The following is a 25,572-nucleotide window of genomic DNA, read 5'->3' as shown; positions in this document are numbered from 1 at the left end:
CTGCCTCTGCCTCTGCCTCTGCCTCTGCCTCTGCCTCTGCCTTGCTTTCAGCGGCGGGGGGACAGCGCCCAGAGGCCCCGGGAGCGCTCGCCCGGCGCTTCTCCTCCTCCACGGCTCTTTGCTCTCTTGTCCTTGGCAGCAGGCGGGACCCGCAGGAGGAGGAGGGGGCTGCCCTGGCCCTTCGCACGGCGGCGAGGCAGCTCGGCCGCTGCAGAGGCAGCCGGGCAGTCGGGCTCTGGCGGCAGGGGGGCTCTCTTCGGCCAGCCCCTGGCAGCTCTCTGCAGCCAGGACGGCACGCTGCCCCAGCCCATCCAGGTAAGCAAGCCTGGCCAGGGGGTGCCCATCCCGCTGGCTCCTGCGGACAGGCGCTGTCCCCGGCAGAGGAAGCCCGGCTGGGGCTCGGGGACAAAGCCGGCTCCTCCCCGCGGGGGTCCCCCACCTCCAGCCACCCCTCTGTCCCGCCCCGGGGAAAGCAGAGCCGGCCACACTGGCTCCTGCCCCGGAGGGAGGGAGGGAGGGAGGGAGGGAGAGAGGGAGGGTGGGTCACCTGGCCCAGGGCCTGTCTCCAGCCCGGCCACTGTCCTCCTCTGTCCCCTCCCGCAGGACCTGCTGGCTCTCCTGGCCGAGCACGGGCCGTCCACGGAGGGGATTTTCCGGCTGGCGGTCAAGGAGCACGTCTCCCGGGAGCTGAGGGAGGCCCTCGACAGCGGAGCAGAGGTCCACCTCGAAAGCCAGCCTGCGCACGTGCTGGCCGTCCTCCTGAAGGTGAACCCTGCTGACCTGGAGCCCGGCAGCTCCCGGCTCTGGGGATGCTGCTGATGGGCACCTGCGAGAGCAGGAGCCAAAAGCCAGCCGCCTGCTCGGGAGCCCGAGTGCCGGGGATGCTGCCTGTGCTCGCGGCGGCAGCGCTCCAAGCCTCACCCGGAGCCCTTGGCGTTGCAGGACTTCCTGCGGAAGATCCCCTCTAAGCTCCTCGGGGCAGAGCTGTACGAGGAGTGGATGAGCGCCCTGCAGAAGACCAGCAGGCAGGAGAAGCTGGCAGCACTCAGGGAGTAAGTGGAGACCAGGCGTGGCCAGGGAGCCTTCCCTGGGCTGGGCTTGGGTGAGATCAGCCCTGGAGAGCGGTGATGACAAGGTCTGCTTTCTTCACGTTGCCTTCCTGCTGCCTCAGGGTGGCCGGCAAGTTGCCCCAGGCCAACCTCCTGCTCCTCAAGAGCTTGCTGTCCCTGCTGCAAAGGATCAGCAGAAACGCGGCCAGCAGCAGGATGACTGCCGGCAACCTGGCCATCTGCGTGGGGCCGAACCTGCTCAGCCCACCCGAGGAGCAGACGCTGCCCCTGGACGCCCTGGTGCAGGTGACGGGGCAGGTACGCCGTGTTTAGCAGCTGGCGCCAGCCTTGCGGGCCCAGCCCAGCTTTGGTGTTCAGAGGTGCCTGGCTGCCTCCTCTCTTCCGCAAACGCTGGTGGGGGAGCTGCTGGGAAGAGCATCCCCACAGCTGCAGCTTTCTGCGCAGAAGCGAGGGTCGGGATCAGGAAAGGCTCCTGTTTGACCCCTTTTCAGCCACCCAGGTGCAAACCACTGGTTTGCTGTGTGCAGGTGACAGGGCTGGTGGAGTTCCTCATTGAGCACCACGGGGACCTCTTTGGGGAGGAGGTGGCCGGGCTTGCCGGCACATCGGCCGAGGAGTCGCCGGCACCAGGGCCGGAAGCAGAGACAGCAGAGGTACGTCAGGGCCACAGGCAACGTGACAACAAAAGCCTCCCCCCTCAGAAGGTGGGACTGCCGCCGCTGCTGCAGGGACAAGCAAGGTCATCCCCCAGCCTGCAGCCCTGCAAAAGCGCAGGGTGAGGCTGGTGCGGGCTGGCCGTCGCGCTTTGCGCGCTGATCCCGCCAGAACTGTCTGGGCTGAGCTGAGCAAACCCACCCAAGGGAGCTGCCTTTGAGAGCTAAGGGAGCAACTGGGCAGGTAGGTCCTTGCCAGCTGGTAACTTCCACATTCCCACTGCAGGTGCCTCCAGTCGCTGCAGAAAGCCAACACCTGAAGAGCTCCTCTGGGGAGAGAAGGTAAAATGAGCTCGCTTTGATTAAGAGCAGGAGTGGTTCAAGTTTGTCACAGCTTTCCCTGTCTAACCATACTATTGAATGGAAAGCTTGCCAGGCTCTTCACAAGAAAGCAGAAAGCGAAAACTGACCTGTGAAGAGGGGAGCGACGGGCACCCGGGCAGGAAGAGGAGAAGGCTGGAGAGGGAGCTCTCGGGGATGGGCGACTGAGATGAAATCCAAGCAGGGCGAGAAGAACGAGGAGGCCAGGTGTGTAGCAGACCCTGCCATCCCTCTTTCAAATGCTCTGAGTCAAGGAAATATTTCCATGGTGCACAGAGATGCTGCTGCTGCTCGGGTTTTGGCAAGGAGCACATCACGGCTCCCTGGGGGCTCCCTGCCGAGCCCCGCTGCCTGGCCAGGGGCCCCTGCACATCTCTGTCAACTTGCCCTGCTCTGAGGCTATGGCCCATGTGGAGAAGGGGCCAAAGCAACACTAGCTGCGGCCAGGAAGGGGTCTCTTTGCCGTGCCAGAGGACTTCCCAAAGAAGGGGGGACAAAGTCACGCCCGTTCCTGCCTTCCTGGTTCCATCAGCGCTTTCTGACTCTGTCCTTGTAGGTGCCGATGTGGTTTTGCTGCTTGGATTCCCCGGATGAGCGGCGACGCCTGGGCTTGGAGGGGCACGATGCAGCCCCAGCACCCCCTCGGCGGAGGCGAGGAGAGAGGCACCCATGCCCTTCTGCTCTGGCTGGCAGATTTCCCTCGTGCTCCGCTCAGCCGGAGCGGCCCCGCACCGCCGTCAGACCCCCCCAGCCTGCGCAGGAGGCCATGCTGGCTCACTCAGTGAGCCATTTGTTGGTCAAAACTGGCATTTTCCTTGGTAGTTCACCTCTCTTGATAAGTCCATAACCTGGGATTCCAGCAGTCCTCTATTACTATGTCTTTTAGAAACAAATTTTTGGATATACGTTGTGGTTTTTTGGATACATGTTATAGTATAACCTCCAAATGTAGTGTCTTAGCTCCCTTTCCTCCCCTTAAGCCAATATAGGTACATTGATAAGTGTTCTGTTGTAGTGGTTTTGTCATTTAGAAAGTAGTCGTTTCACACTTTTTGAGCACATGCTTCTAGGAACTGTGTTTTATTTCACAAGACTAGTGTTAGAGTGACTTTTCAGCAGCAGTAGTAGTAAGAAAGCAGAAGGAATGACAGTAGCCATACCCCCCCACCTTGCCATCTGCACCTTTAAAAAATTCCTGCTCTTGGGTCAGTGCAAGGTCTTGTCTGCAGCGCAAAGCAGAATACCTTTACAGCTCTTGCTCAAACGTGACTAGCTGGCAGTTTCCACGAGGTTAATAACTCCAGATCAGCTGCATAAAACATTCCTTTCTTGAGGCTTCTCCAGCAGATCAGCTCTCTCTGAACTGAGGCAAACAGCCCCCTTTCTGTCAGTCATAGCCGGAGTTTTGAAACCAGCTTTTCCCAAAGCTCCAAATACTGAAAGAGCCTCTATTGGTTTGATGCTTGAGCCCTGTCTGATGTCCAGTGGGGTCGAGCTCCTTTCAGAAGGAAAAATGCAAGTGCCAGCCACAACAGGGAATGGAATTGCACGGCTGATCTGCAGGTCTTGCAGTGGTTGTGCAGGAGGCAGCAAAGCATGGAAATTCAGGTGCAAGCAACTCTCCTGGCTGGCACCTCAAGTGTTTCGGAAGCAATGCCATCTTTTCTTCACGGGCAAAGGCTTGCTTGATGGCCTCAACAATCGCTGCCCTAAGTAATTACACTCCAAATTGCCAGCACCTCTGCCCTATGGTAAAACTGAGGGGTTTTAGGAAAAAAAAAAAATCCTGAAATCATTTCTGGGGGAAAAAAAAATAAAAGAAATCAAAACCACAACACCCTATGCACTCAAAAGGCAGAAATGTCAGATGTTGAGACCTTACTGTGGGCATCTTTCTTACCATGTCCCTGCCATTCATTTACCTGCCTTGATGGTTAATTGAAAACTGCAGATCAGCATTTGGTCCGCAGTTACTCACCGGAGTCGATGGTGCTATTGTACACACAAAGCTGAGTACTGACAGAGTGATTGGGTTGTAATCACGCTAAGTGACTGACATCTGCCTATTCCCCTTGCCTTTGCTGGAATACATTGTACGGACTGTCTGCAGTTCCTAGCACTTCCTCCGATGTCCTTTCTGAAATTGCTTACTATTTCTTTACAGAAATAAAGTCTCAAATGTATACCTGGCCAGTCTCAGTATTTGGATGAGTCCTCTTCCGTTCCCTTCCCCTTCCCTCTTCCCTTCCCTTCCCTTCCCCCTTTCCTTTTCTTCCTCTCTCCTTCCCTGTGTTTCACCTGTCTCCCTCTCAGATTTACCTGCCCAAGAAGACACCAAGGTCATGCAAGGGCTGCACTTGTAGAGGCCTTGCCTTTCTCCCAGGAGCTTGCTTTGTTCTCAGAGGAAACCTGAGGAGACACCTGCATCCAAGAAAAGCTCTTGACAAGGAAAGGACTGAGTATGTTACTACTTCTGATCAGGGAAAGAGAAGCACCGCTTTTTGTCCAGAAGGCCACCACTGGTCAATCTATTATCTTGCTATGCTTTTGATCTCCTCTACTTTCCCATTGGCCCTGTGCTCAGCTCTTGAGTGACAAGAAGCTCCAAACTTGTGTCTGGGTCATGATCGTGACGTTGCCTTGCTCTTGCAGCGTAAAGTGGTGACGCTTGGCTTTGAGCCACAATCCATGCCAAGGGACTGATGGGAAGGAGGGCTTGAAAAAGAACAGCCACGTTAAATGGTGCCCACAATCCCACCCACTCTCCACGACAGGAAGAGGCCTCTCGAAGGACTCACTAAGACCTCGATGTATCTATCTTCCACTTCCGTATTCCTTCTAGTCATCCTGTAGCCAATACAGTCATGTCGGTATTTAATTCCAGTTGATTCCACAGCTTTGTAAGAGTTGAAACATCCGGGTCATCAGGAACACGGATCTAGAAGGCTGTTGATCTGAACTGGCCCTGACTACCTGTGATGTGACAGCGTCCATAACTTGGGTTAGTCACCGGTCGTCCTGTGACACAAGGACCTACAGCTCTTCCACCTTTCTGCTTGGAAGCTTGGGGTTTCCTGCAGGAGGGCCTTATTTACCTTTCTTTGCAGAGTTGCTCACCCTTTTAGTGTTGTTTGTGATGAGGAAAAGATCCCTTCCGTATAGGTGTTAATTTATTTACTTCTCATAAACATCTAATACACATTCTATTATACTAATGCCGCAATGGTTTTCAGTTGCGGATGTTTGTAGCTACAGCAGTTCCAGAGCTGCTGGCTACCACAGTCTGAGGTCCAGAGGACACCAGACTTCTTCTGAAGGCTTTCTGCCAATGTCACATTGTTTGAGACACCACTCCATTAAAACAGGACATTAAAACAGTAAGAGGTTTCTAAATGAAAATCCAGGGATAGAAACTTGTTCCTCGCTGGCAAAGTGAAAAGCACCATGAGGCGAGGCTGTCCGGAGCCTAGCTGCTGTGCTTGAGGGAAACGTCCCTTGAGTTGCAATGGGACAGACAGGGCACCGCCTTTGGAAGCCTGATCCACAATATAATACAACACAACAGATCTGTGTCCAAAGAGCACGAACTCCATCACAAGGATGACCACACCTCCCAGCCAGAGAAAGGGGCTTAGGAAGGAGGAGGCTGGTTGAAAAGGTGAACGCCTGGCTTCACGACTGGTGGGTTTGGCTTCTGTGCTCATGGATCTACCTTGGAGAAGCTGGGTGTGTTGGGACCTAATAGGATTCACCTGACCAAGTGAGGCAAGACACAACACGACAGTCAATGTCCCAATGTCCAAGCGAAAAGCAGTACTGAGCCATGTGCCTCAGGAATCTATACTGGCGCCAATACTATTTCATATCTTCATCAGCGACACGGGCAGTGGGATTGAGTGCACCCTCAGCAAGTTGGCAGGTGACCCCAAGCTGAGTGGTGTGGTCGATTCACTAGAGGGAAAGGATGCCATCCAGAGGGACCTTGGCATGTCGAAGCAGTGGGCCCATGAGAAGCCTCATGAAGTTCAACAAGGCCAAGGGCAAGGTCCTGCACCTGGGTTGGGGCAAGCCCCGGTATCACTACAAGCTGGGGGGTTGAGAGCAGCCCTGCGGAGAAGGACTTGGGAGTACTGGTGCATGAAAAGTAGTACACGAGCCATCACCGAGCACTTGCAGCCCAGAAAGCCAACCGTATCTGGGACCGCATCAGAAGCAACATGGCTCGCTTGTTGAGGGAGGCGATTCTCCCTGTCTCCCTCTCTGCTCTTATGAGATCCCACCTGGACTACTGCATCCAGCCTCAGGGTCTCCAGTACAAGGAAGACATGGATCTGTTGGAGCGAGTCCAGAGGTGGGCCAGAAATGTGATCAGAGGGCTGAAGTACCTCTCCTATGAAGACAGACTGAGAGAGCTGGGGTTGTTCAGTGTGCAGAAGCTAAGGCTCCGGGGACACCTAGCTGTTGCCTTTCAATACTTCGAAGGGGCTTACAAGAAAGAGGTTTTTTTTATACATCTAATGTATTTCAGCTTCATCTAATTAGTAAAATGTAACATCTCCAGGAATTTACACATTCTAATAATCTGGAAGTTTTGCCAAAGAAAAAACCACTCCCTCTATGACAGCAACGATTTGTCAAAGACCCACCCCAGCTGTCCTCCAGAAAGGCTTCAAAATAAACTGCCAGGCAGCACGAGAAACCATTTTCTCAAGGCAGCTTTAATTGCTGTTAAATAGCGCTTCTCTGTCTCAGGTCACCGTAAGCAGCGATGTCACGGGGAGCTCCTCAAGCCGCAGAACCCATCGGTCGCTGCTGTGGCTGGAGGCAGGACAAATGTCAGCACACGTGTTGGCTTGTGAAGCTCTTAAGAGGGCAAAGAGCAGCCCTTCCCACCTCAGCCGGAAGGTCTCCTGAGAAGCTGGAAATACCTCTGGCTGCTCTTTGGCGCGTGCTTTGGTTTCTCTGCAGTGTCAAGACAGCAGCAGAACTTCCAAAAGTCCAAAGTCACTTGGACAGGCAGCCACTACCCCAAAAAGTACCTGGTGTGCAAAGAACGGAGCTTGACTCTCACTGGTGTCCTATACAAGAGGGCTCGTCGGCTTTTGCACTCTCAGCAGCCACCCTTGATCACTTGCAAAAGCTGTGGTCAAACTCAAACAATGCTTTCTCCTACGTATACCCACATCAAATTACTGTGGGAGCGCTCCTCGATCTCCCTTTTCAGCCACCCAGTACGTCCTTTTACCCAGACATTATGTGAAGAATAAAGTTAGTGAGAAAAATGAGGAGTTAAGGAAGAAAGGCAAAAATGGAGTTCTGTGGAAACCTACTCATGACCGAAGCAGCTTGGCAAAGGTGTTGGAAAGCAGCGTGGCAGAAAAGGCCCTGGGGGTCCTGGTGGACACCAAGTCCACCAGGAGACAGCAAGGTGCTCTTGCCCAAAGGCGACCACGAGCGGTGCCCTGGGCTGCGCTGGGCAAAGCATGGCCAGCAGCTGGAGGGAGGTGACCCTTCCCCTCTGCTCAGCGCCGGTGAGGCCAAGCCTGCGGCGCTGTGCCCAGCTCTGGGCTCCCCGGTACGAGAGACACGGACGTCCTGGGGAGAGCCCCCCAGGGCCCCTCCCCCTCAGTGCAACTGTTGGGGTCATAATGCCAAGCTGTGTTGTCCCAACGCTGGCCCGGCAACGGCCCCAGTGCCTGCAGGGACGGCGCACGGAGCGGCACTGGTGACAGTCGAGCTCTTGCCCGGCAGCACCGATCGGCACTGCGACCCCCTTGGCGTCCTCGCTCGGGCCAGCTGGGCACTGCCCTGAGCCCCACCAGCGTGTCCCAGGCGAGACCTCTCCTGGCCTCGGCGGGATGGGCCAGGTGAACTGCTGCCGCGGCCCCAGGTAGGCTCCCCCCGCGGCTCGGGGACACGCCGGCACAGCCGGGCCCCGCAGCAGCCGCCTTTCTCACGCCCGACGCCGTCTGCTCTGCAGGGACGACCCTGACCCCGTGCAGCAGTGCACGCCTGTCCCAGCATCACCCCAGCCGCTGCTCCGCCAGCGCGTGCGGCTGAGCCAGGGCCGTGCGACGAGGAAGAGGGACCTCCTCCTCTTCGGCGACGCCTTGGTCATCGCCAAGCCCAAGTAAGACTCGCAGACCCCGGCTGCCTTGCTTCCCAAGCCCTGGCCCTGGCCCCAGGGCAGGGACACCCAAGCAGCAGCCCCAGGCCCCCGGCGCCCTGCTGCCGCCGCACGCACCCATGGCCATGCCCGTGGCAGGCGGACGCTGGAGGGGAGCCACCGGGCTGGGCCACCTCCAGGTCACTCCCTGCCGCTCCTCTCTCTCTGCAGACGGGGCAGCGCCCCGCGCCCGCAGCTCTGCCTGGCCCTGGGCCAGCTGCAGGTGCTGAGCAGCAGGAAGGGGGCAGCCGGGGATGCCGCCCAGGAGGAGGAGGAGGGCCGGCACACCAACTCCCTCGTCCTCGTCTGGCCCTGCGGCTTCTGCACCGTCACTTTCCCGTGAGTCTGGCTGCCACGTCCCGCGCCAGGGCTGGGCAGCGCCTCTGTCCTGCCCCACGGGCCTTCGTCCTGCCTCTGCAGCTGTCCCCACGGGGCAGGGCTGTGCCGGCGCCCGCCTCTGCCCGCAGCCTGGGCAGCAGCGGGCACTCAGGCTGTTTCTCCTCTCTCTCTTGCCGCAGCTCCCGGGCGCTGAAGGAGCTCTGGCTCAGCGCGCTCCTTGGGTAAGCCCAAGCCTGGGGGTCCGTGCTCACACCAGGGAGGGTGGAGGGATGCTCGAGGCATAGTAGCCCGACCATGCGCACGGAAATCCCCCTCCGGAGCTGGGGAGAGGTAGCTGGGGTCTCTCTCACAGGGCTCTTTCTCTGCCCCTTCCCCTGGCACAGGCCACCAGAAGGAGTGGAAGGAGCCCGGCTGACCCAGCTGCCCTCCATCAAGCTCCTGCTGCAGGAGCTGAGCGGCCACAATGCCGTGAGTGTCCCTCCTGCCTCCGCTCTGCCCAGCCCCGAGGCTGCTCCAGCCCAGCATCAGGTGCATGGCTGCTTCTCACCTTCTGCTCTCTTTTCCCCTTGCCCAGGCCACGACGCTGCACGCCAGCAGCCTGCAGAGGCTGGTCCAGGGCCAGGCACAGGTGCGGATCGCGCGGATCGCACGGCTCGGGGTGCCAGCTCGGCCGTCCCCACCTCTCACGCAGGGCCAGGGGCCGAGGCAGCTCGCCGGGGAGGCCCTTTCTGCTGCGGGGCCGCTCGCTGAGCGCAGCGCCTTTCTTGCAGGCTGGTGCAGAGCAGCGGCCACCTCCCGTCCCCTCCGGCGGCAGCAGCGAACGTGGCCTTGGCCCCTCGGCTGGTGAGTGCGGATGCAGAAGACGGGGGCAGGACGGCCCTTCTCCCCTCCTCTGCCCGGCGGCCACTCCTGCTGCACTGGCGCTGCTGCTGCCCTTCCCGCAGGGCACGGCCGTCCCCATCGCTCTGCGGCGGGACAGAGCTGAGCCCCGGGGCCCCTCGCTCCCAAACGGCGCCCCTCTGCCTCTGCCTCTGCCTCTGCCTCTGCCTCTGCCTCTGCCTTGCTTTCAGCGGCGGGGGGACAGCGCCCAGAGGCCCCGGGAGCGCTCGCCCGGCGCTTCTCCTCCTCCACGGCTCTTTGCTCTCTTGTCCTTGGCAGCAGGCGGGACCCGCAGGAGGAGGAGGGGGCTGCCCTGGCCCTTCGCACGGCGGCGAGGCAGCTCGGCCGCTGCAGAGGCAGCCGGGCAGTCGGGCTCTGGCGGCAGGGGGGCTCTCTTCGGCCAGCCCCTGGCAGCTCTCTGCAGCCAGGACGGCACGCTGCCCCAGCCCATCCAGGTAAGCAAGCCTGGCCAGGGGGTGCCCATCCCGCTGGCTCCTGCGGACAGGCGCTGTCCCCGGCAGAGGAAGCCCGGCTGGGGCTCGGGGACAAAGCCGGCTCCTCCCCGCGGGGGTCCCCCACCTCCAGCCACCCCTCTGTCCCGCCCCGGGGAAAGCAGAGCCGGCCACACTGGCTCCTGCCCCGGAGGGAGGGAGGGAGGGAGAGAGGGAGGGTGGGTCACCTGGCCCAGGGCCTGTCTCCAGCCCGGCCACTGTCCTCCTCTGTCCCCTCCCGCAGGACCTGCTGGCTCTCCTGGCCGAGCACGGGCCGTCCACGGAGGGGATCTTCCGGCTGGCGGTCAAGGAGCACGTCTCCCGGGAGCTGAGGGAGGCCCTCGACAGCGGAGCAGAGGTCCACCTCGAAAGCCAGCCTGCGCACGTGCTGGCCGTCCTCCTGAAGGTGAACCCTGCTGACCTGGAGCCCGGCAGCTCCCGGCTCTGGGGATGCTGCTGATGGGCACCTGCGAGAGCAGGAGCCAAAAGCCAGCCGCCTGCTCGGGAGCCCGAGTGCCGGGGATGCTGCCTGTGCTCGCGGCGGCAGCGCTCCAAGCCTCACCCGGAGCCCTTGGCGTTGCAGGACTTCCTGCGGAAGATCCCCTCTAAGCTCCTCGGGGCAGAGCTGTACGAGGAGTGGATGAGCGCCCTGCAGAAGACCAGCAGGCAGGAGAAGCTGGCAGCACTCAGGGAGTAAGTGGAGACCAGGCGTGGCCAGGGAGCCTTCCCTGGGCTGGGCTTGGGTGAGATCAGCCCCGGAGAGCGGTGATGACAAGGTCTGCTTTCTTCACGTTGCCTTCCTGCTGCCTCAGGGTGGCCGGCAAGTTGCCCCAGGCCAACCTCGTGCTCCTCAAGAGCTTGCTGTCCCTGCTGCAAAGGATCAGCAGAAACGCGGCCAGCAGCAGGATGACTGCTGGCAACCTGGCCATCTGCGTGGGGCCGAACCTGCTCAGCCCACCCGAGGAGCAGACGCTGCCCCTGGACGCCCTGGTGCAGGTGACGGGGCAGGTACGCCGTGTTTAGCAGCTGGCGCCAGCCTTGCGGGCCCAGCCCAGCTTTGGTGTTCAGAGGTGCCTGGCTGCCTCCTCTCTTCCGCAAACGCTGGTGGGGGAGCTGCTGGGAAGAGCATCCCCACAGCTGCAGCTTTCTGCGCAGAAGCGAGGGTCGGGATCAGGAAAGGCTCCTGTTTGACCCCTTTTCAGCCACCCAGGTGCAAACCACTGGTTTGCTGTGTGCAGGTGACAGGGCTGGTGGAGTTCCTCATTGAGCACCACGGGGACCTCTTTGGGGAGGAGGTGGCCGGGCTTGCCGGCACATCGGCTGAGGAGTCGCCGGCACCAGGGCCGGAAGCAGAGACAGCAGAGGTACGTCAGGGCCACAGGCAACGTGACAACAAAAGCCTCCCCCCTCAGAAGGTGGGACTGCCGCCGCTGCTGCAGGGACAAGCAAGGTCATCCCCCAGCCTGCAGCCCTGCAAAAGCGCAGGGTGAGGCTGGTGCGGGCTGGCCGTCGCGCTTTGCGCGCTGATCCCGCCAGAACTGTCTGGGCTGAGCTGAGCAAACCCACCCAAGGGAGCTGCCTTTGAGAGCTAAGGGAGCAACTGGGCAGGTAGGTCCTTGCCAGCTGGTAACTTCCACATTCCCACTGCAGGTGCCTCCAGTCGCTGCAGAAAGCCAACACCTGAAGAGCTCCTCTGGGGAGAGAAGGTAAAATGAGCTCGCTTTGATTAAGAGCAGGAGTGGTTCAAGTTTGTCACAGCTTTCCCTGTCTAACCATACTATTGAATGGAAAGCTTGCCAGGCTCTTCACAAGAAAGCAGAAAGCGAAAACTGACCTGTGAAGAGGGGAGCGACGGGCACCCGGGCAGGAAGAGGAGAAGGCTGGAGAGGGAGCTCTCGGGGATGGGCGACTGAGATGAAATCCAAGCAGGGCGAGAAGAACGAGGAGGCCAGGTGTGTAGCAGACCCTGCCATCCCTCTTTCAAATGCTCTGAGTCAAGGAAATATTTCCATGGTGCACAGAGATGCTGCTGCTGCTGCTCGGGTTTTGGCAAGGAGCACATCACGGCTCCCTGGGGGCTCCCTGCCGAGCCCCGCTGCCTGGCCAGGGGCCCCTGCACATCTCTGTCAACTTGCCCTGCTCTGAGGCTATGGCCCATGTGGAGAAGGGGCCAAAGCAACACTAGCTGCGGCCAGGAAGGGGTCTCTTTGCCGTGCCAGAGGACTTCCCAAAGAAGGGGGGACAAAGTCACGCCCGTTCCTGCCTTCCTGGTTCCATCAGCGCTTTCTGACTCTGTCCTTGTAGGTGCCGATGTGCTTTTGCTGCTTGGATTCCCCGGATGAGCTGCGACACCTGGGCTTGGAGGGGCACGATGCAGCCCCAGCACCCCCTCGGCGGAGGCGAGGAGAGAGGCACCCATGCCCTTCTGCTCTGGCGAGCACATTTCCCTCGTGCTCCGCTCAGCCGGAGCGGCCCCGCACCGCCGTCAGACCCCCCCAGCCTGCGCAGGAGGCCTTGCTGGCTCACTCAGTGAGCCATTTGTTGGTCAAAACTGGCATTTTCCTTGGTAGTTCACCTCTCTTGATAAGTCCATAACCTGGGATTCCAGCAGTCCTCTATTACTATGTCTTTTAGAAACAAATTTTTGGATATACGTTGTGGTTTTTTGGATACATGTTATAGTATAACCTCCAAATGTAGTGTCTTAGCTCCCTTTCCTCCCCTTAAGCCAATATAGGTACATTGATAAGTGTTCTGTTGTAGTGGTTTTGTCATTTAGAAAGTAGTCGTTTCACACTTTTTGAGCACATGCTTCTAGGAACTGTGTTTTATTTCACAAGACTAGTGTTAGAGTGACTTTTCAGCAGCAGTAGTAGTAAGAAAGCAGAAGGAATGACAGTAGTCATACCCCCCCACCTTGCCATCTGCACCTTTAAAAAATTCCTGCTCTTGGGTCAGTGCAAGGTCTTGTCTGCAGCGCAAAGCAGAATACCTTTACAGCTCTTGCTCAAACGTGACTAGCTGGCAGTTTCCACGAGGTTAATAACTCCAGATCAGCTGCATAAAACATTCCTTTCTTGAGGCTTCTCCAGCAGATCAGCTCTCTCTGAACTGAGGCAAACAGCCCCCTTTCTGTCAGTCATAGCCGGAGTTTTGAAACCAGCTTTTCCCAAAGCTCCAAATACTGAAAGAGCCTCTATTGGTTTGATGCTTGAGCCCTGTCTGATGTCCAGTGGGGTCGAGCTCCTTTCAGAAGGAAAAATGCAAGTGCCAGCCACAACAGGGAATGGAATTGCACGGCTGATCTGCAGGTCTTGCAGTGGTTGTGCAGGAGGCAGCAAAGCATGGAAATTCAGGTGCAAGCAACTCTCCTGGCTGGCACCTCAAGTGTTTCGGAAGCAATGCCATCTTTTCTTCACGGGCAAAGGCTTGCTTGATGGCCTCAACAATCGCTGCCCTAAGTAATTACACTCCAAATTGCCAGCACCTCTGCCCTATGGTAAAACTGAGGGGTTTTAGGAAAAAAAAAAAAATCCTGAAATCATTTCTGGGGGAAAAAAAAATAAAAGAAATCAAAACCACAACACCCTATGCACTCAAAAGGCAGAAATGTCAGATGTTGAGACCTTACTGTGGGCATCTTTCTTACCATGTCCCTGCCATTCATTTACCTGCCTTGATGGTTAATTGAAAACTGCAGATCAGCATTTGGTCCGCAGTTACTAACCGGAGTCGATGGTGCTATTGTACACACAAAGCTGAGTACTGACAGAGTGATTGGGTTGTAATCACGCTAAGTGACTGACATCTGCCTATTCCCCTTGCCTTTGCTGGAATACATTGTACGGACTGTCTGCAGTTCCTAGCACTTCCTCCGATGTCCTTTCTGAAATTGCTTACTATTTCTTTACAGAAATAAAGTCTCAAATGTATACCTGGCCAGTCTCAGTATTTGGATGAGTCCTCTTCCGTTCCCTTCCCCTTCCCTCTTCCCTTCCCTTCCCTTCCCCCTTTCCTTTTCTTCCTCTCTCCTTCCCTGTGTTTCACCTGTCTCCCTCTCAGATTTACCTGCCCAAGAAGACACCAAGGTCATGCAAGGGCTGCACTTGTAGAGGCCTTGTCTTTCTCCCAGGAGCTTTGTTTGTTCTCAGAGGAAACCTGAGGAGACACCTGCATCCAAGAAAAGCTCTTGACAAGGAAAGGACTGAGTATGTTACTACTTCTGATTGGGGAAAGAGAAGCACCGCTTTTTGTCCAGAAGGCCACCACTGGTCAATCTATTATCTTGCTATGCTTTTGATCTCCTCTACTTTCCCATTGGCCCTGTGCTCAGCTCTTGAGTGACAAGAAGCTCCAGACTTGTGTCTGGGTCATGATCGTGACGTTGCCTTGCTCTTGCAGCGTAAAGTGGTGACGCTTGGCTTTGAGCCACAATCCATGCCAAGGGACTGATGGGAAGGAGGGCTTGAAAAAGAACAGCCACGTTAAATGGTGCCCAGAATCCCACCCACTCTCCAGGACAGGAAGAGGCCTCTCGAAGGACTCACTAAGACCTCGATGTATCTATCTTCCACTTCCATATTCCTTCTAGTCATCCTGTAGCCAATACAGTCATGTCGGTATTTAATTCCAGTTGATTCCACAGCTTTGTAAGAGTTGAAACATCCGGGTCATCAGGAACACGGATCTAGAAGGCTGTTGATCTGAACTGGCCCTGACTACCTGTGATGTGACAGTGTCCATAACTTGGGTTAGTCACCGGTCGTCCTGTGACATAAGGACCTACAGCTCTTCCACCTTTCTCCTTGGAAGCTTGGGGTTTCCTGCAGGAGGGCCTTATTTACCTTTCTTTGCAGAGTTGCTCATCCTTTTAGTGTTGTTTGTGATGAGGAAAAGATCCTTTCCGTATAGGTGTTAATTTATTTACTTCTCATAAACATCTAATACACATTCTATTATACTAATGCCGCAATGGTTTTCAGTTGCGGATGTTTGTAGCTACAGCAGTTCCAGAGCTGCTGGCTACCACACTCTGAGGTCCAGAGGACACCAGACTTCTTCTGAAGGCTTTCTGCCAATGTCACATTGTTTGAGACACCACTCCATTAAAACAGGACATTAAAACAGTAAGAGGTTTCTAAATGAAAATCCAGGGATAGAAACTTGTTCCTCGCTGGCAAAGTGAAAAGCACCATGAGGCGAGGCTGTCCGGAGCCTAGCTGCTGTGCTTGAGGAAAACGTCCCTTGAGTTGCAGTGGGACAGACAGGGCACCGCCTTTGGAAGCCTGATCCACAATATAATACAACACAACAGATCTGTGTCCAAAGAGCACGAACTCCATCACAAGGATGACCACACCTCCCAGCCAGAGAAAGGGGCTTAGGAAGGAGGAGGCTGGTTGAAAAGGTGAACGCCTGGCTTCACGACTGGTGGGTTTGGCTTCCGTGCTCATGGATCTACCTTGGAGAAGCTGGGTGTGTTGGGACCTAATAGGATTCACCTGACCAAGTGAGGCAAGACACAACACGACAGTCAATGTCCCAATGTCCAAGTGAAAAGCAGTACTGAGCCATGTGCCTCAGGAATCTATACTGGCGCCAATACTATTTCATATCTTCATCAGCGACACGGGCAGTGGGATTGAGTGCACCCTCAGCAAGTTGGCAGGTGACCCCAAGCTGAGTGGTGTGGTCGATTCACTAGAGGGAAAGGATGCCATCCAGAAGGACCTTGGCATGTCGAAGCAGTGGGCCCATGAGAAGCCTCATGAAGTTCAACAAGGCCAAGGGCAAGGTCCTGCACCTGGGTTGGGGCAAGCCCCGGTATCACTACAAGCTGGGGGGTTGAGAGCAGCCCTGCGGAGAAGGACTTGGGAGTACTGGTGCATGAAAAGTAGTACACGAGCCATCACCGAGCACTTGCAGCCCAGAAAGCCAACCGTATCTGGGACCGCATCAGAAGCAACATGGCTCGCTTGTTGAGGGAGGCGATTCTCCCTGTCTCCCTCTCTGCTCTTATGAGATCCCACCTGGACTACTGCATCCAGCCTCAGGGTCTCCAGTACAAGGAAGACATGGATCTGTTGGAGCGAGTCCAGAGGTGGGCCAGAAATGTGATCAGAGGGCTGGAGTACCTCTCCTATGAAGACAGACTGAGAGAGCTGGGGTTGTTCAGTGTGCAGAAGCTAAGGCTCCGGGGACACCTAGCTGTTGCCTTTCAATACTTCGAAGGGGCTTACAAGAAAGAGGTTTTTTTTATACATCTAATGTATTTCAGCTTCATCTAATTAGTAAAATGTAACGTCTCCAGGAATTTACACATTCTAATAATCTGGAAGTTTTGCCAAAGAAAAAACCACTCCCTCTACGACAGCAACGATTTGTCAAAGACCCACCCCAGCTGTCCTCCAGAAAGGCTTCAAAATAAACTGCCAGGCAGCACGAGAAACCATTTTCTCAAGGCAGCTTTAATTGCTGTTAAATAGCGCTTCTCTGTCTCAGGTCACCGTAAGCAGCGATGTCACGGGGAGCTCCTCAAGCCGCAGAACCCATCGGTCGCTGCTGTGGCTGGAGGCAGGACAAATGTCAGCGCACGTGTTGGCTTGTGAAGCTCTTAAGAGGGCAAAGAGCAGCCCTTCCCACCTCAGCCGGAAGGTCTCCTGAGAAGCTGGAAATACCTCTGGCTGCTTTTTGGCGCGTGCTTTGGTTTCTCTGCAGTGTCAAGACAGCAGCAGAACTTCCAAAAGTCCAAAGTCACTTGGACAGGCAGCCACTACCCCAAAAAGTACCTGGTGTGCAAAGAACGGAGCTTGACTCTCACTGGTGTCCTATACAAGAGGGCTCGTCGGCTTTTGCACTCTCAGCAGCCACCCTTGATCACTTGCAAAAGCTGTGGTCAAACTCAAACAATGCTTTCTCCTACGTATACCCACATCAAATTACTGTGGGAGCGCTCCTCGATCTCCCTTTTCAGCCACCCAGTACGTCCTTTTACCCAGACATTATGTGAAGAATAAAGTTAGTGAGACAAATGAGGAGTTAAGGAAGAAAGGCAAAAATGGAGTTCTGTGGAAACCTACTCATGACCGAAGCAGCTTGGCAAAGGTGTTGGAAAGCAGCGTGGCAGAAAAGGCCCTGGGGGTCCTGGTGGACACCAAGTCCACCAGGAGACAGCAAGGTGCTCTTGCCCAAAGGCGACCACGAGCGGTGCCCTGGGCTGCGCTGGGCAAAGCATGGCCAGCAGCTGGAGGGAGGTGACCCTTCCCCTCTGCTCAGCGCCGGTGAGGCCAAGCCTGCGGCGCTGTGCCCAGCTCTGGGCTCCCCGGTACGAGAGACACGGACGTCCTGGGGAGAGCCCCCCAGGGCCCCTCCCCCCCAGTGCAACTGTTGGGGTCATAATGCCAAGCTGTGTTGTCCCAACGCTGGCCCGGCAACGGCCCCAGTGCCTGCAGGGACGGCGCACGGAGCGGCACTGGTGACAGTCGAGCTCTTGCCCGGCAGCACCGATCGGCACTGCGACCCCCTTGGCGTCCTCACTCGGGCCGGCTGGGCACTGCCCTGAGCCCCACCAGCGTGTCCCAGGCGAGACCTCTCCTGGCCTCGGCGGGATGGGCCAGGTGAACTGCTGCCGCGGCCCCAGGTAGGCTCCCCCCGCGGCTCGGGGACACGCCGGCACAGCCGGGCCCCGCAGCAGCCGCCTTTCTCACGCCCGACGCCATCTGCTCTGCAGGGACGACCCTGACCCCGTGCAGCAGTGCACGCCTGTCCCAGCATCACCCCAGCCGCTGCTCCGCCAGCGCGTGCGGCTGAGCCAGGGCCGTGCGACGAGGAAGAGGGACCTCCTCCTCTTCGGCGATGCCTTGGTCATCGCCAAGCCCAAGTAAGACTCGCAGACCCCGGCTGCCTTGCTTCCCAAGCCCTGGCCCTGGCCCCAGGGCAGGGACACCCAAGCAGCAGCCCCAGGCCCCCGGCGCCCTGCTGCCGCCGCACGCACCCATGGCCATGCCCGTGGCAGGCGGACGCTGGAGGGGAGCCACCGGGCTGGGCCACCTCCAGGTCACTCCCTGCCGCTCCTCTCTCTCTGCAGACGGGGCAGCGCCCCGCGCCCGCAGCTCTGCCTGGCCCTGGGCCAGCTGCAGGTGCTGACCAGCAGGAAGGGGGCAGCCGGGGATGCCGCCCAGGAGGAGGAGGAGGGCCGGCACACCAACTCCCTCGTCCTCGTCTGGCCCTGCGGCTTCTGCACCGTCACTTTCCCGTGAGTCTGGCTGCCACGTCCCGCGCCAGGGCTGGGCAGCGCCTCTGTCCTGCCCCACGGGCCTTCGTCCTGCCTCTGCAGCTGTCCCCACGGGGCAGGGCTGTGCCGGCGCCCGCCTCTGCCCGCAGCCTGGGCAGCAGCGGGCACTCAGGCTGTTTCTCCTCTCTCTCTTGCCGCAGCTCCCGGGCACTGAAGGAGCTCTGGCTCAGCGCGCTCCTTGGGTAAGCCCAAGCCTGGGGGTCCGTGCTCACACCAGGGAGGGTGGAGGGATGCTCAAGGCATAGTAGCCCGACCATGCGCACAGAAATCCCCCTCCGGAGCTGGGGAGAGGTAGCTGGGGTCTCTCTCACAGGGCTCTTTCTCTGCCCCTTCCCCTGGCACAGGCCACCAGAAGGAGTGGAAGGAGCCCGGGTGACCCAGCTGCCCTCCATCAAGCTCCTGCTGCAGGAGCTGAGCGGCCGCAATGCCGTGAGTGTCCCTCCTGCCTCCGCTCTGCCCAGCCCCGAGGCTGCTCCAGCCCAGCATCAGGTGCATGGCTGCTTCTCACCTTCTGCTCTCTTTTCCCCTTGCCCAGGCCACGACGCTGCACGCCAGCAGCCTGCAGAGGCTGGTCCAGGGCCAGGCACAGGTGCGGATCGCGCGGATCGCACGGCTCGGGGTGCCAGCTCGGCCGTCCCCACCTCTCACGCAGGGCCAGGGGCCGAGGCAGCTCGCCGGGGAGGCCCCGGCGGGGGGGCCCTTTCTGCTGCGGGGCCGCTCGCTGAGCGCAGCGCCTTTCTTGCAGGCTGGTGCAGAGCAGCGGCCACCTCCCGTCCCCTCCGGCGGCAGCAGCGAACGTGGCCTTGGCCCCTCGGCTGGTGAGTGCGGATGCAGAAGACGGGGGCAGGACGGCCCTTCTCCCCTCCTCTGCCCGGCGGCCACTCCTGCTGCACTGGCGCTGCTGCTGCCCTTCCCGCAGGGCACGGCCGTCCCCATCGCTCTGCGGCGGGACAGAGCTGAGCCCCGGGGCCCCTCGCTCCCAAACGGCGCCCCTCTGCCTCTGCCTCTGCCTTGCTTTCAGCGGCGGGGGGACAGCGCCCAGAGGCCCCGGGAGCGCTCGCCCGGCGCTTCTCCTCCTCCACGGCTCTTTGCTCTCTTGTCCTTGGCAGCAGGCGGGACCCGCAGGAGGAGGAGGGGGCTGCCCTGGCCCTTCGCACGGCGGCGAGGCAGCTCGGCCGCTGCAGAGGCAGCCGGGCAGTCGGGCTCTGGCGGCAGGGGGGCTCTCTTCGGCCAGCCCCTGGCAGCTCTCTGCAGCCAGGACGGCACGCTGCCCCAGCCCATCCAGGTAAGCAAGCCTGGCCAGGGGGTGCCCATCCCGCTGGCTCCTGCGGACAGGCGCTGTCCCCGGCAGAGGAAGCCCGGCTGGGGCTCGGGGACAAAGCCGGCTCCTCCCCGCGGGGGTCCCCCACCTCCAGCCACTCCTCTGTCCCGCCCCGGGGAAAGCAGAGCCGGCCACACTGGCTCCTGCCCCGGAGGGAGGGAGGGAGGGAGAGAGGGAGGGTGGGTCACCTGGCCCAGGGCCTGTCTCCAGCCCGGCCACTGCCCTCCTCTGTCCCCTCCCGCAGGACCTGCTGGCTCTCCTGGCCGAGCACGGGCCGTCCACGGAGGGGATCTTCCGGCTGGCGGTCAAGGAGCACGTCTCCCGGGAGCTGAGGGAGGCCCTCGACAGCGGAGCAGAGGTCCACCTCGAAAGCCAGCCTGCGCACGTGCTGGCCGTCCTCCTGAAGGTGAACCCTGCTGACCTGGAGCCCGGCAGCTCCCGGCTCTGGGGATGCTGCTGATGGGCACCTGCGAGAGCAGGAGCCAAAAGCCAGCCGCCTGCTCGGGAGCCCGAGTGCCGGGGATGCTGCCTGTGCTCGCGGCAGCAGCGCTCCAAGCCTCACCCGGAGCCCTTGGCGTTGCAGGACTTCCTGCGGAAGATCCCCTCTAAGCTCCTCGGGGCAGAGCTGTACGAGGAGTGGATGAGCGCCCTGCAGAAGACCAGCAGGCAGGAGAAGCTGGCAGCACTCAGGGAGTAAGTGGAGACCAGGCGTGGCCAGGGAGCCTTCCCTGGGCTGGGCTTGGGTGAGATCAGCCCTGGAGAGCGGTGATGACAAGGTCTGCTTTCTTCACGTTGCCTTCCTGCTGCCTCAGGGTGGCCGGCAAGTTGCCCCAGGCCAACCTCGTGCTCCTCAAGAGCTTGCTGTCCCTGCTGCAAAGGATCAGCAGAAACGCGGCCAGCAGCAGGATGACTGCCGGCAACCTGGCCATCTGCGTGGGGCCGAACCTGCTCAGCCCACCCGAGGAGCAGACGCTGCCCCTGGACGCCCTGGTGCAGGTGACGGGGCAGGTACGCCGTGTTTAGCAGCTGGCGCCAGCCTTGCGGGCCCAGCCCAGCTTTGGTGTTCAGAGGTGCCTGGCTGCCTCCTCTCTTCCGCAAACGCTGGTGGGGGAGCTGCTGGGAAGAGCATCCCCACAGCTGCAGCTTTCTGCGCAGAAGCGAGGGTCGGGATCAGGAAAGGCTCCTGTTTGACCCCTTTTCAGCCACCCAGGTGCAAACCACTGGTTTGCTGTGTGCAGGTGACAGGGCTGGTGGAGTTCCTCATTGAGCACCACGGGGACCTCTTTGGGGAGGAGGTGGCCGGGCTTGCCGGCACATCGGCCGAGGAGTCGCCGGCACCAGGGCCGGAAGCAGAGACAGCAGAGGTACGTCAGGGCCACAGGCAACGTGACAACAAAAGCCTCCCCCCTCAGAAGGTGGGACTGCCGCCGCTGCTGCAGGGACAAGCAAGGTCATCCCCCAGCCTGCAGCCCTGCAAAAGCGCAGGGTGAGGCTGGTGCGGGCTGGCCGTCGCGCTTTGCGCGCTGATCCCGCCAGAACTGTCTGGGCTGAGCTGAGCAAACCCACCCAAGGGAGCTGCCTTTGAGAGCTAAGGGAGCAACTGGGCAGGTAGGTCCTTGCCAGCTGGTAACTTCCACATTCCCACTGCAGGTGCCTCCAGTCGCTGCAGAAAGCCAACACCTGAAGAGCTCCTCTGGGGAGAGAAGGTAAAATGAGCTCGCTTTGATTAAGAGCAGGAGTGGTTCAAGTTTGTCACAGCTTTCCCTGTCTAACCATACTATTGAATGGAAAGCTTGCCAGGCTCTTCACAAGAAAGCAGAAAGCGAAAACTGACCTGTGAAGAGGGGAGCGACGGGCACCCGGGCAGGAAGAGGAGAAGGCTGGAGAGGGAGCTCTCGGGGATGGGCGACTGAGATGAAATCCAAGCAGGGCGAGAAGAACGAGGAGGCCAGGTGTGTAGCAGACCCTGCCATCCCTCTTTCAAATGCTCTGAGTCAAGGAAATATTTCCATGGTGCACAGAGATGCTGCTGCTGCTCGGGTTTTGGCAAGGAGCACATCACGGCTCCCTGGGGGCTCCCTGCCGAGCCCCGCTGCCTGGCCAGGGGCCCCTGCACATCTCTGTCAACTTGCCCTGCTCTGACGCTATGGCCCATGTGGAGAAGGGGCCAAAGCAACACTAGCTGCGGCCAGGAAGGGGTCTCTTTGCCGTGCCAGAGGACTTCCCAAAGAAGGGGGGACAAAGTCACGCCCGTTCCTGCCTTCCTGGTTCCATCAGCGCTTTCTGACTCTGTCCTTGTAGGTGCCGATGTGCTTTTGCTGCTTGGATTCCCCGGATGAGCTGCGACACCTGGGCTTGGAGGGGCACGATGCAGCCCCAGCACCCCCTCGGCGGAGGCGAGGAGAGAGGCACCCATGCCCTTCTGCTCTGGCGAGCACATTTCCCTCGTGCTCCGCTCAGCCGGAGCGGCCCCGCACCGCCGTCAGACCCCCCCAGCCTGCGCAGGAGGCCTTGCTGGCTCACTCAGTGAGCCATTTGTTGGTCAAAACTGGCATTTTCCTTGGTAGTTCACCTCTCTTGATAAGTCCATAACCTGGGATTCCAGCAGTCCTCTATTACTATGTCTTTTAGAAACAAATTTTTGGATATACGTTGTGGTTTTTTGGATACATGTTATAGTATAACCTCCAAATGTAGTGTCTTAGCTCCCTTTCCTCCCCTTAAGCCAATATAGGTACATTGATAAGTGTTCTGTTGTAGTGGTTTTGTCATTTAGAAAGTAGTCGTTTCACACTTTTTGAGCACATGCTTCTAGGAACTGTGTTTTATTTCACAAGACTAGTGTTAGAGTGACTTTTCAGCAGCAGTAGTAGTAAGAAAGCAGAAGGAATGACAGTAGTCATACCCCCCCACCTTGCCATCTGCACCTTTAAAAAATTCCTGCTCTTGGGTCAGTGCAAGGTCTTGTCTGCAGCGCAAAGCAGAATACCTTTACAGCTCTTGCTCAAACGTGACTAGCTGGCAGTTTCCACGAGGTTAATAACTCCAGATCAGCTGCATAAAACATTCCTTTCTTGAGGCTTCTCCAGCAGATCAGCTCTCTCTGAACTGAGGCAAACAGCCCCCTTTCTGTCAGTCATAGCCGGAGTTTTGAAACCAGCTTTTCCCAAAGCTCCAAATACTGAAAGAGCCTCTATTGGTTTGATGCTTGAGCCCTGTCTGATGTCCAGTGGGGTCGAGCTCCTTTCAGAAGGAAAAATGCAAGTGCCAGCCACAACAGGGAATGGAATTGCACGGCTGATCTGCAGGTCTTGCAGTGGTTGTGCAGGAGGCAGCAAAGCATGGAAATTCAGGTGCAAGCAACTCTCCTGGCTGGCACCTCAAGTGTTTCGGAAGCAATGCCATCTTTTCTTCACGGGCAAAGGCTTGCTTGATGGCCTCAACAATCGCTGCCCTAAGTAATTACACTCCAAATTGCCAGCACCTCTGCCCTATGGTAAAACTGAGGGGTTTTAGGAAAAAAAAAAAAATCCTGAAATCATTTCTGGGGGAAAAAAAAATAAAAGAAATCAAAACCACAACACCCTATGCACTCAAAAGGCAGAAATGTCAGATGTTGAGACCTTACTGTGGGCATCTTTCTTACCATGTCCCTGCCATTCATTTACCTGCCTTGATGGTTAATTGAAAACTGCAGATCAGCATTTGGTCCGCAGTTACTCACCGGAGTCGATGGTGCTATTGTACACACAAAGCTGAGTACTGACAGAGTGATTGGGTTGTAATCACGCTAAGTGACTGACATCTGCCTATTCCCCTTGCCTTTGCTGGAATACATTGTACGGACTGTCTGCAGTTCCTAGCACTTCCTCCGATGTCCTTTCTGAAATTGCTTACTATTTCTTTACAGAAATAAAGTCTCAAATGTATACCTGGCCAGTCTCAGTATTTGGATGAGTCCTCTTCCGTTCCCTTCCCCTTCCCTCTTCCCTTCCCTTCCCCCTTCCCTTCCCCCTTTCCTTTTCTTCCTCTCTCCTTCCCTGTGTTTCACTTTTCTCCCTCTCAGATTTACCTGCCCAAGAAGACACCAAGGTCATGCAAGGGCTGCACTTGTAGAGGCCTTGCCTTTCTCCCAGGAGCTTGCTTTGTTCTCAGAGGAAACCTGAGGAGACACCTGCATCCAAGAAAAGCTCTTGACAAGGAAAGGACTGAGTATGTTACTACTTCTGATCAGGGAAAGAAAAGCACCGCTTTTTGTCCAGAAGGCCACCACTGGTCAATCTATTATCTTGCTATGCTTTTGATCTCCTCTACTTTCCCATTGGCCCTGTGCTCAGCTCATGAGTGACAAGAAGCTCCAGACTTGTGTCTGGGTCATGATCGTGACGTTGCCTTGCGCTTGCAGCGTAAAGTGGTGACGCTTGGCTTTGAGCCACAATCCATGCCAAGGGACTGATGGGAAGGAGGGCTTGAAAAAGAACAGCCACGTTAAATGGTGCCCAGAATCCCACCCACTCTCCAGGACAGGAAGAGGCCTCTCGAAGGACTCACTAAGACCTCGATGTATCTATCTTCCACTTCCATATTCCTTCTAGTCATCCTGTAGCCAATACAGTCATGTCGGTATTTAATTCCAGTTGATTCCACAGCTTTGTAAGAGTTGAAACATCCGGGTCATCAGGAACACGGATCTAGAAGGCTGTTGATCTGAACTGGCCCTGACTACCTGTGATGTGACAGCGTCCATAACTTGGGTTAGTCACCGGTCGTCCTGTGACATAAGGACCTACAGCTCTTCCACCTTTCTGCTTGGAAGCTTGGGGTTTCCTGCAGGAGGGCCTTATTTACCTTTCCTTGCAGAGTTGCTCACCCTTTTAGTGTTGTTTGTGATGAGGAAAAGATCCTTTCCGTATAGGTGTTAATTTATTTACTTCTCATAAACATCTAATACACATTCTATTATACTAATGCCGCAATGGTTTTCAGTTGCGGATGTTTGTAGCTACAGCAGTTCCAGAGCTGCTGGCTACCACACTCTGAGGTCCAGAGGACACCAGACTTCTTCTGAAGGCTTTCTGCCAATGTCACATTGTTTGAGACACCACTCCATTAAAACAGGACATTAAAACAGTAAGAGGTTTCTAAATGAAAATCCAGGGATAGAAACTTGTTCCTCGCTGGCAAAGTGAAAAGCACCATGAGGCGAGGCTGTCCGGAGCCTAGCTGCTGTGCTTGAGGAAAACGTCCCTTGAGTTGCAATGGGACAGACAGGGCACCGCCTTTGCAAGCCTGATCCACAATATAATACAACACAACAGATCTGTGTCCGAAGAGCATGGACTCCACCATGAGGACAACCACTCACAAGGGAGGCATTGCCAGAGTGAAGGCTGCCAGCTGTCCTCATGTCTGACTCTGTCATTCATGGCTATACGTTCCCTTTACCGTGTGCTCACAAAGCATGGGGCTGGCTTCTCACCCAGACAGCACATAGCCAGCACAGCAGGTCACTCCGTAGCTCGCTGTTTCCCACCATGATTGCTTATCTATGCAACAGGTATCTTCTTATCTATTGTTTGTGTATGGAGTAGGGCTCATAGGAGATGCGAATGGTAGGAGGCTGTCTTGGCCACAGTGATCACAAAATGGTTGATTTTAAAATTTTTGATGTACTGAGATAAAGATCAGGGTTGCTACCCTGGATTTCAAGAGAGCAAATGTTAAACTACTCATGGAGGTAGTTTGCAGTGTCTTCTGGGAACCCGCGAAGGCTTAGGGATCCTTGAGATCTGGTCAGTTTTTAAGAACCATCTTCTACAAGCACAGGAGCAGGCAATCCCGTGGTGTCCTAAGTCAAACAAGATGGGCAGAAGACCAGCTTGGTTGAACAAGGAACTCCTTTTGCAACTCAGGAGGAAGAAGAAATTGTATGATCTCTGGAAGGCTTTGCAGGAAGATCTCAGAGCTGTAATTTGCATG

General features: G+C 57.3%; 3 protein-coding genes across 3 annotated transcripts; all 3 read left to right on the top strand.

Annotated features, from left to right (window-relative positions):
- The first annotated feature begins 765 nt into the window (after positions 1 to 765).
- LOC129197075 (T-cell activation Rho GTPase-activating protein-like) lies at positions 766 to 2,111 on the top strand. Its single transcript, XM_054805077.1, has 3 exons — positions 766 to 1,052; positions 1,172 to 1,367; positions 2,010 to 2,111. The coding sequence occupies exons 1-3, from the start codon at positions 1,000 to 1,002 to the stop codon at positions 2,067 to 2,069; spliced, it is 309 nt and encodes a 102-aa protein (XP_054661052.1). The 5' UTR covers positions 766 to 999; the 3' UTR covers positions 2,070 to 2,111.
- Positions 2,112 to 5,899: 3,788 nt separating this feature from the next.
- On the top strand, positions 5,900 to 11,731 carry LOC129205060 (T-cell activation Rho GTPase-activating protein-like). Its single transcript, XM_054822101.1, has 9 exons — positions 5,900 to 6,102; positions 8,085 to 8,234; positions 8,993 to 9,077; positions 9,380 to 9,452; positions 9,771 to 9,943; positions 10,224 to 10,385; positions 10,563 to 10,672; positions 10,792 to 10,987; positions 11,630 to 11,731. Exons 1-9 carry the CDS (start codon positions 5,900 to 5,902, stop codon positions 11,687 to 11,689), a joined length of 1,212 nt encoding a protein of 403 aa, XP_054678076.1. The 3' UTR covers positions 11,690 to 11,731.
- Positions 11,732 to 15,945: 4,214 nt separating this feature from the next.
- On the top strand, positions 15,946 to 21,303 carry LOC129205009 (GEM-interacting protein-like). The gene is made up of 10 exons (XM_054821972.1): positions 15,946 to 16,079; positions 16,978 to 17,185; positions 18,066 to 18,454; positions 18,617 to 18,761; positions 19,018 to 19,557; positions 19,838 to 19,999; positions 20,177 to 20,286; positions 20,406 to 20,601; positions 20,832 to 20,957; positions 21,244 to 21,303. Exons 1-10 carry the CDS (start codon positions 15,946 to 15,948, stop codon positions 21,301 to 21,303), a joined length of 2,070 nt encoding a protein of 689 aa, XP_054677947.1.
- The last annotated feature ends 4,269 nt before the right edge of the window (positions 21,304 to 25,572 follow it).

Source organism: Grus americana, chromosome 1 (assembly GCF_028858705.1).
Source record: "Grus americana isolate bGruAme1 chromosome 1, bGruAme1.mat, whole genome shotgun sequence".
In the NCBI taxonomy this organism is placed as follows: domain Eukaryota; kingdom Metazoa; phylum Chordata; class Aves; order Gruiformes; family Gruidae; genus Grus; species Grus americana.
The sequence above is the reverse complement of the archived record's forward strand: the minus strand, read 5'-3'. Positions and strand labels throughout refer to the sequence as shown.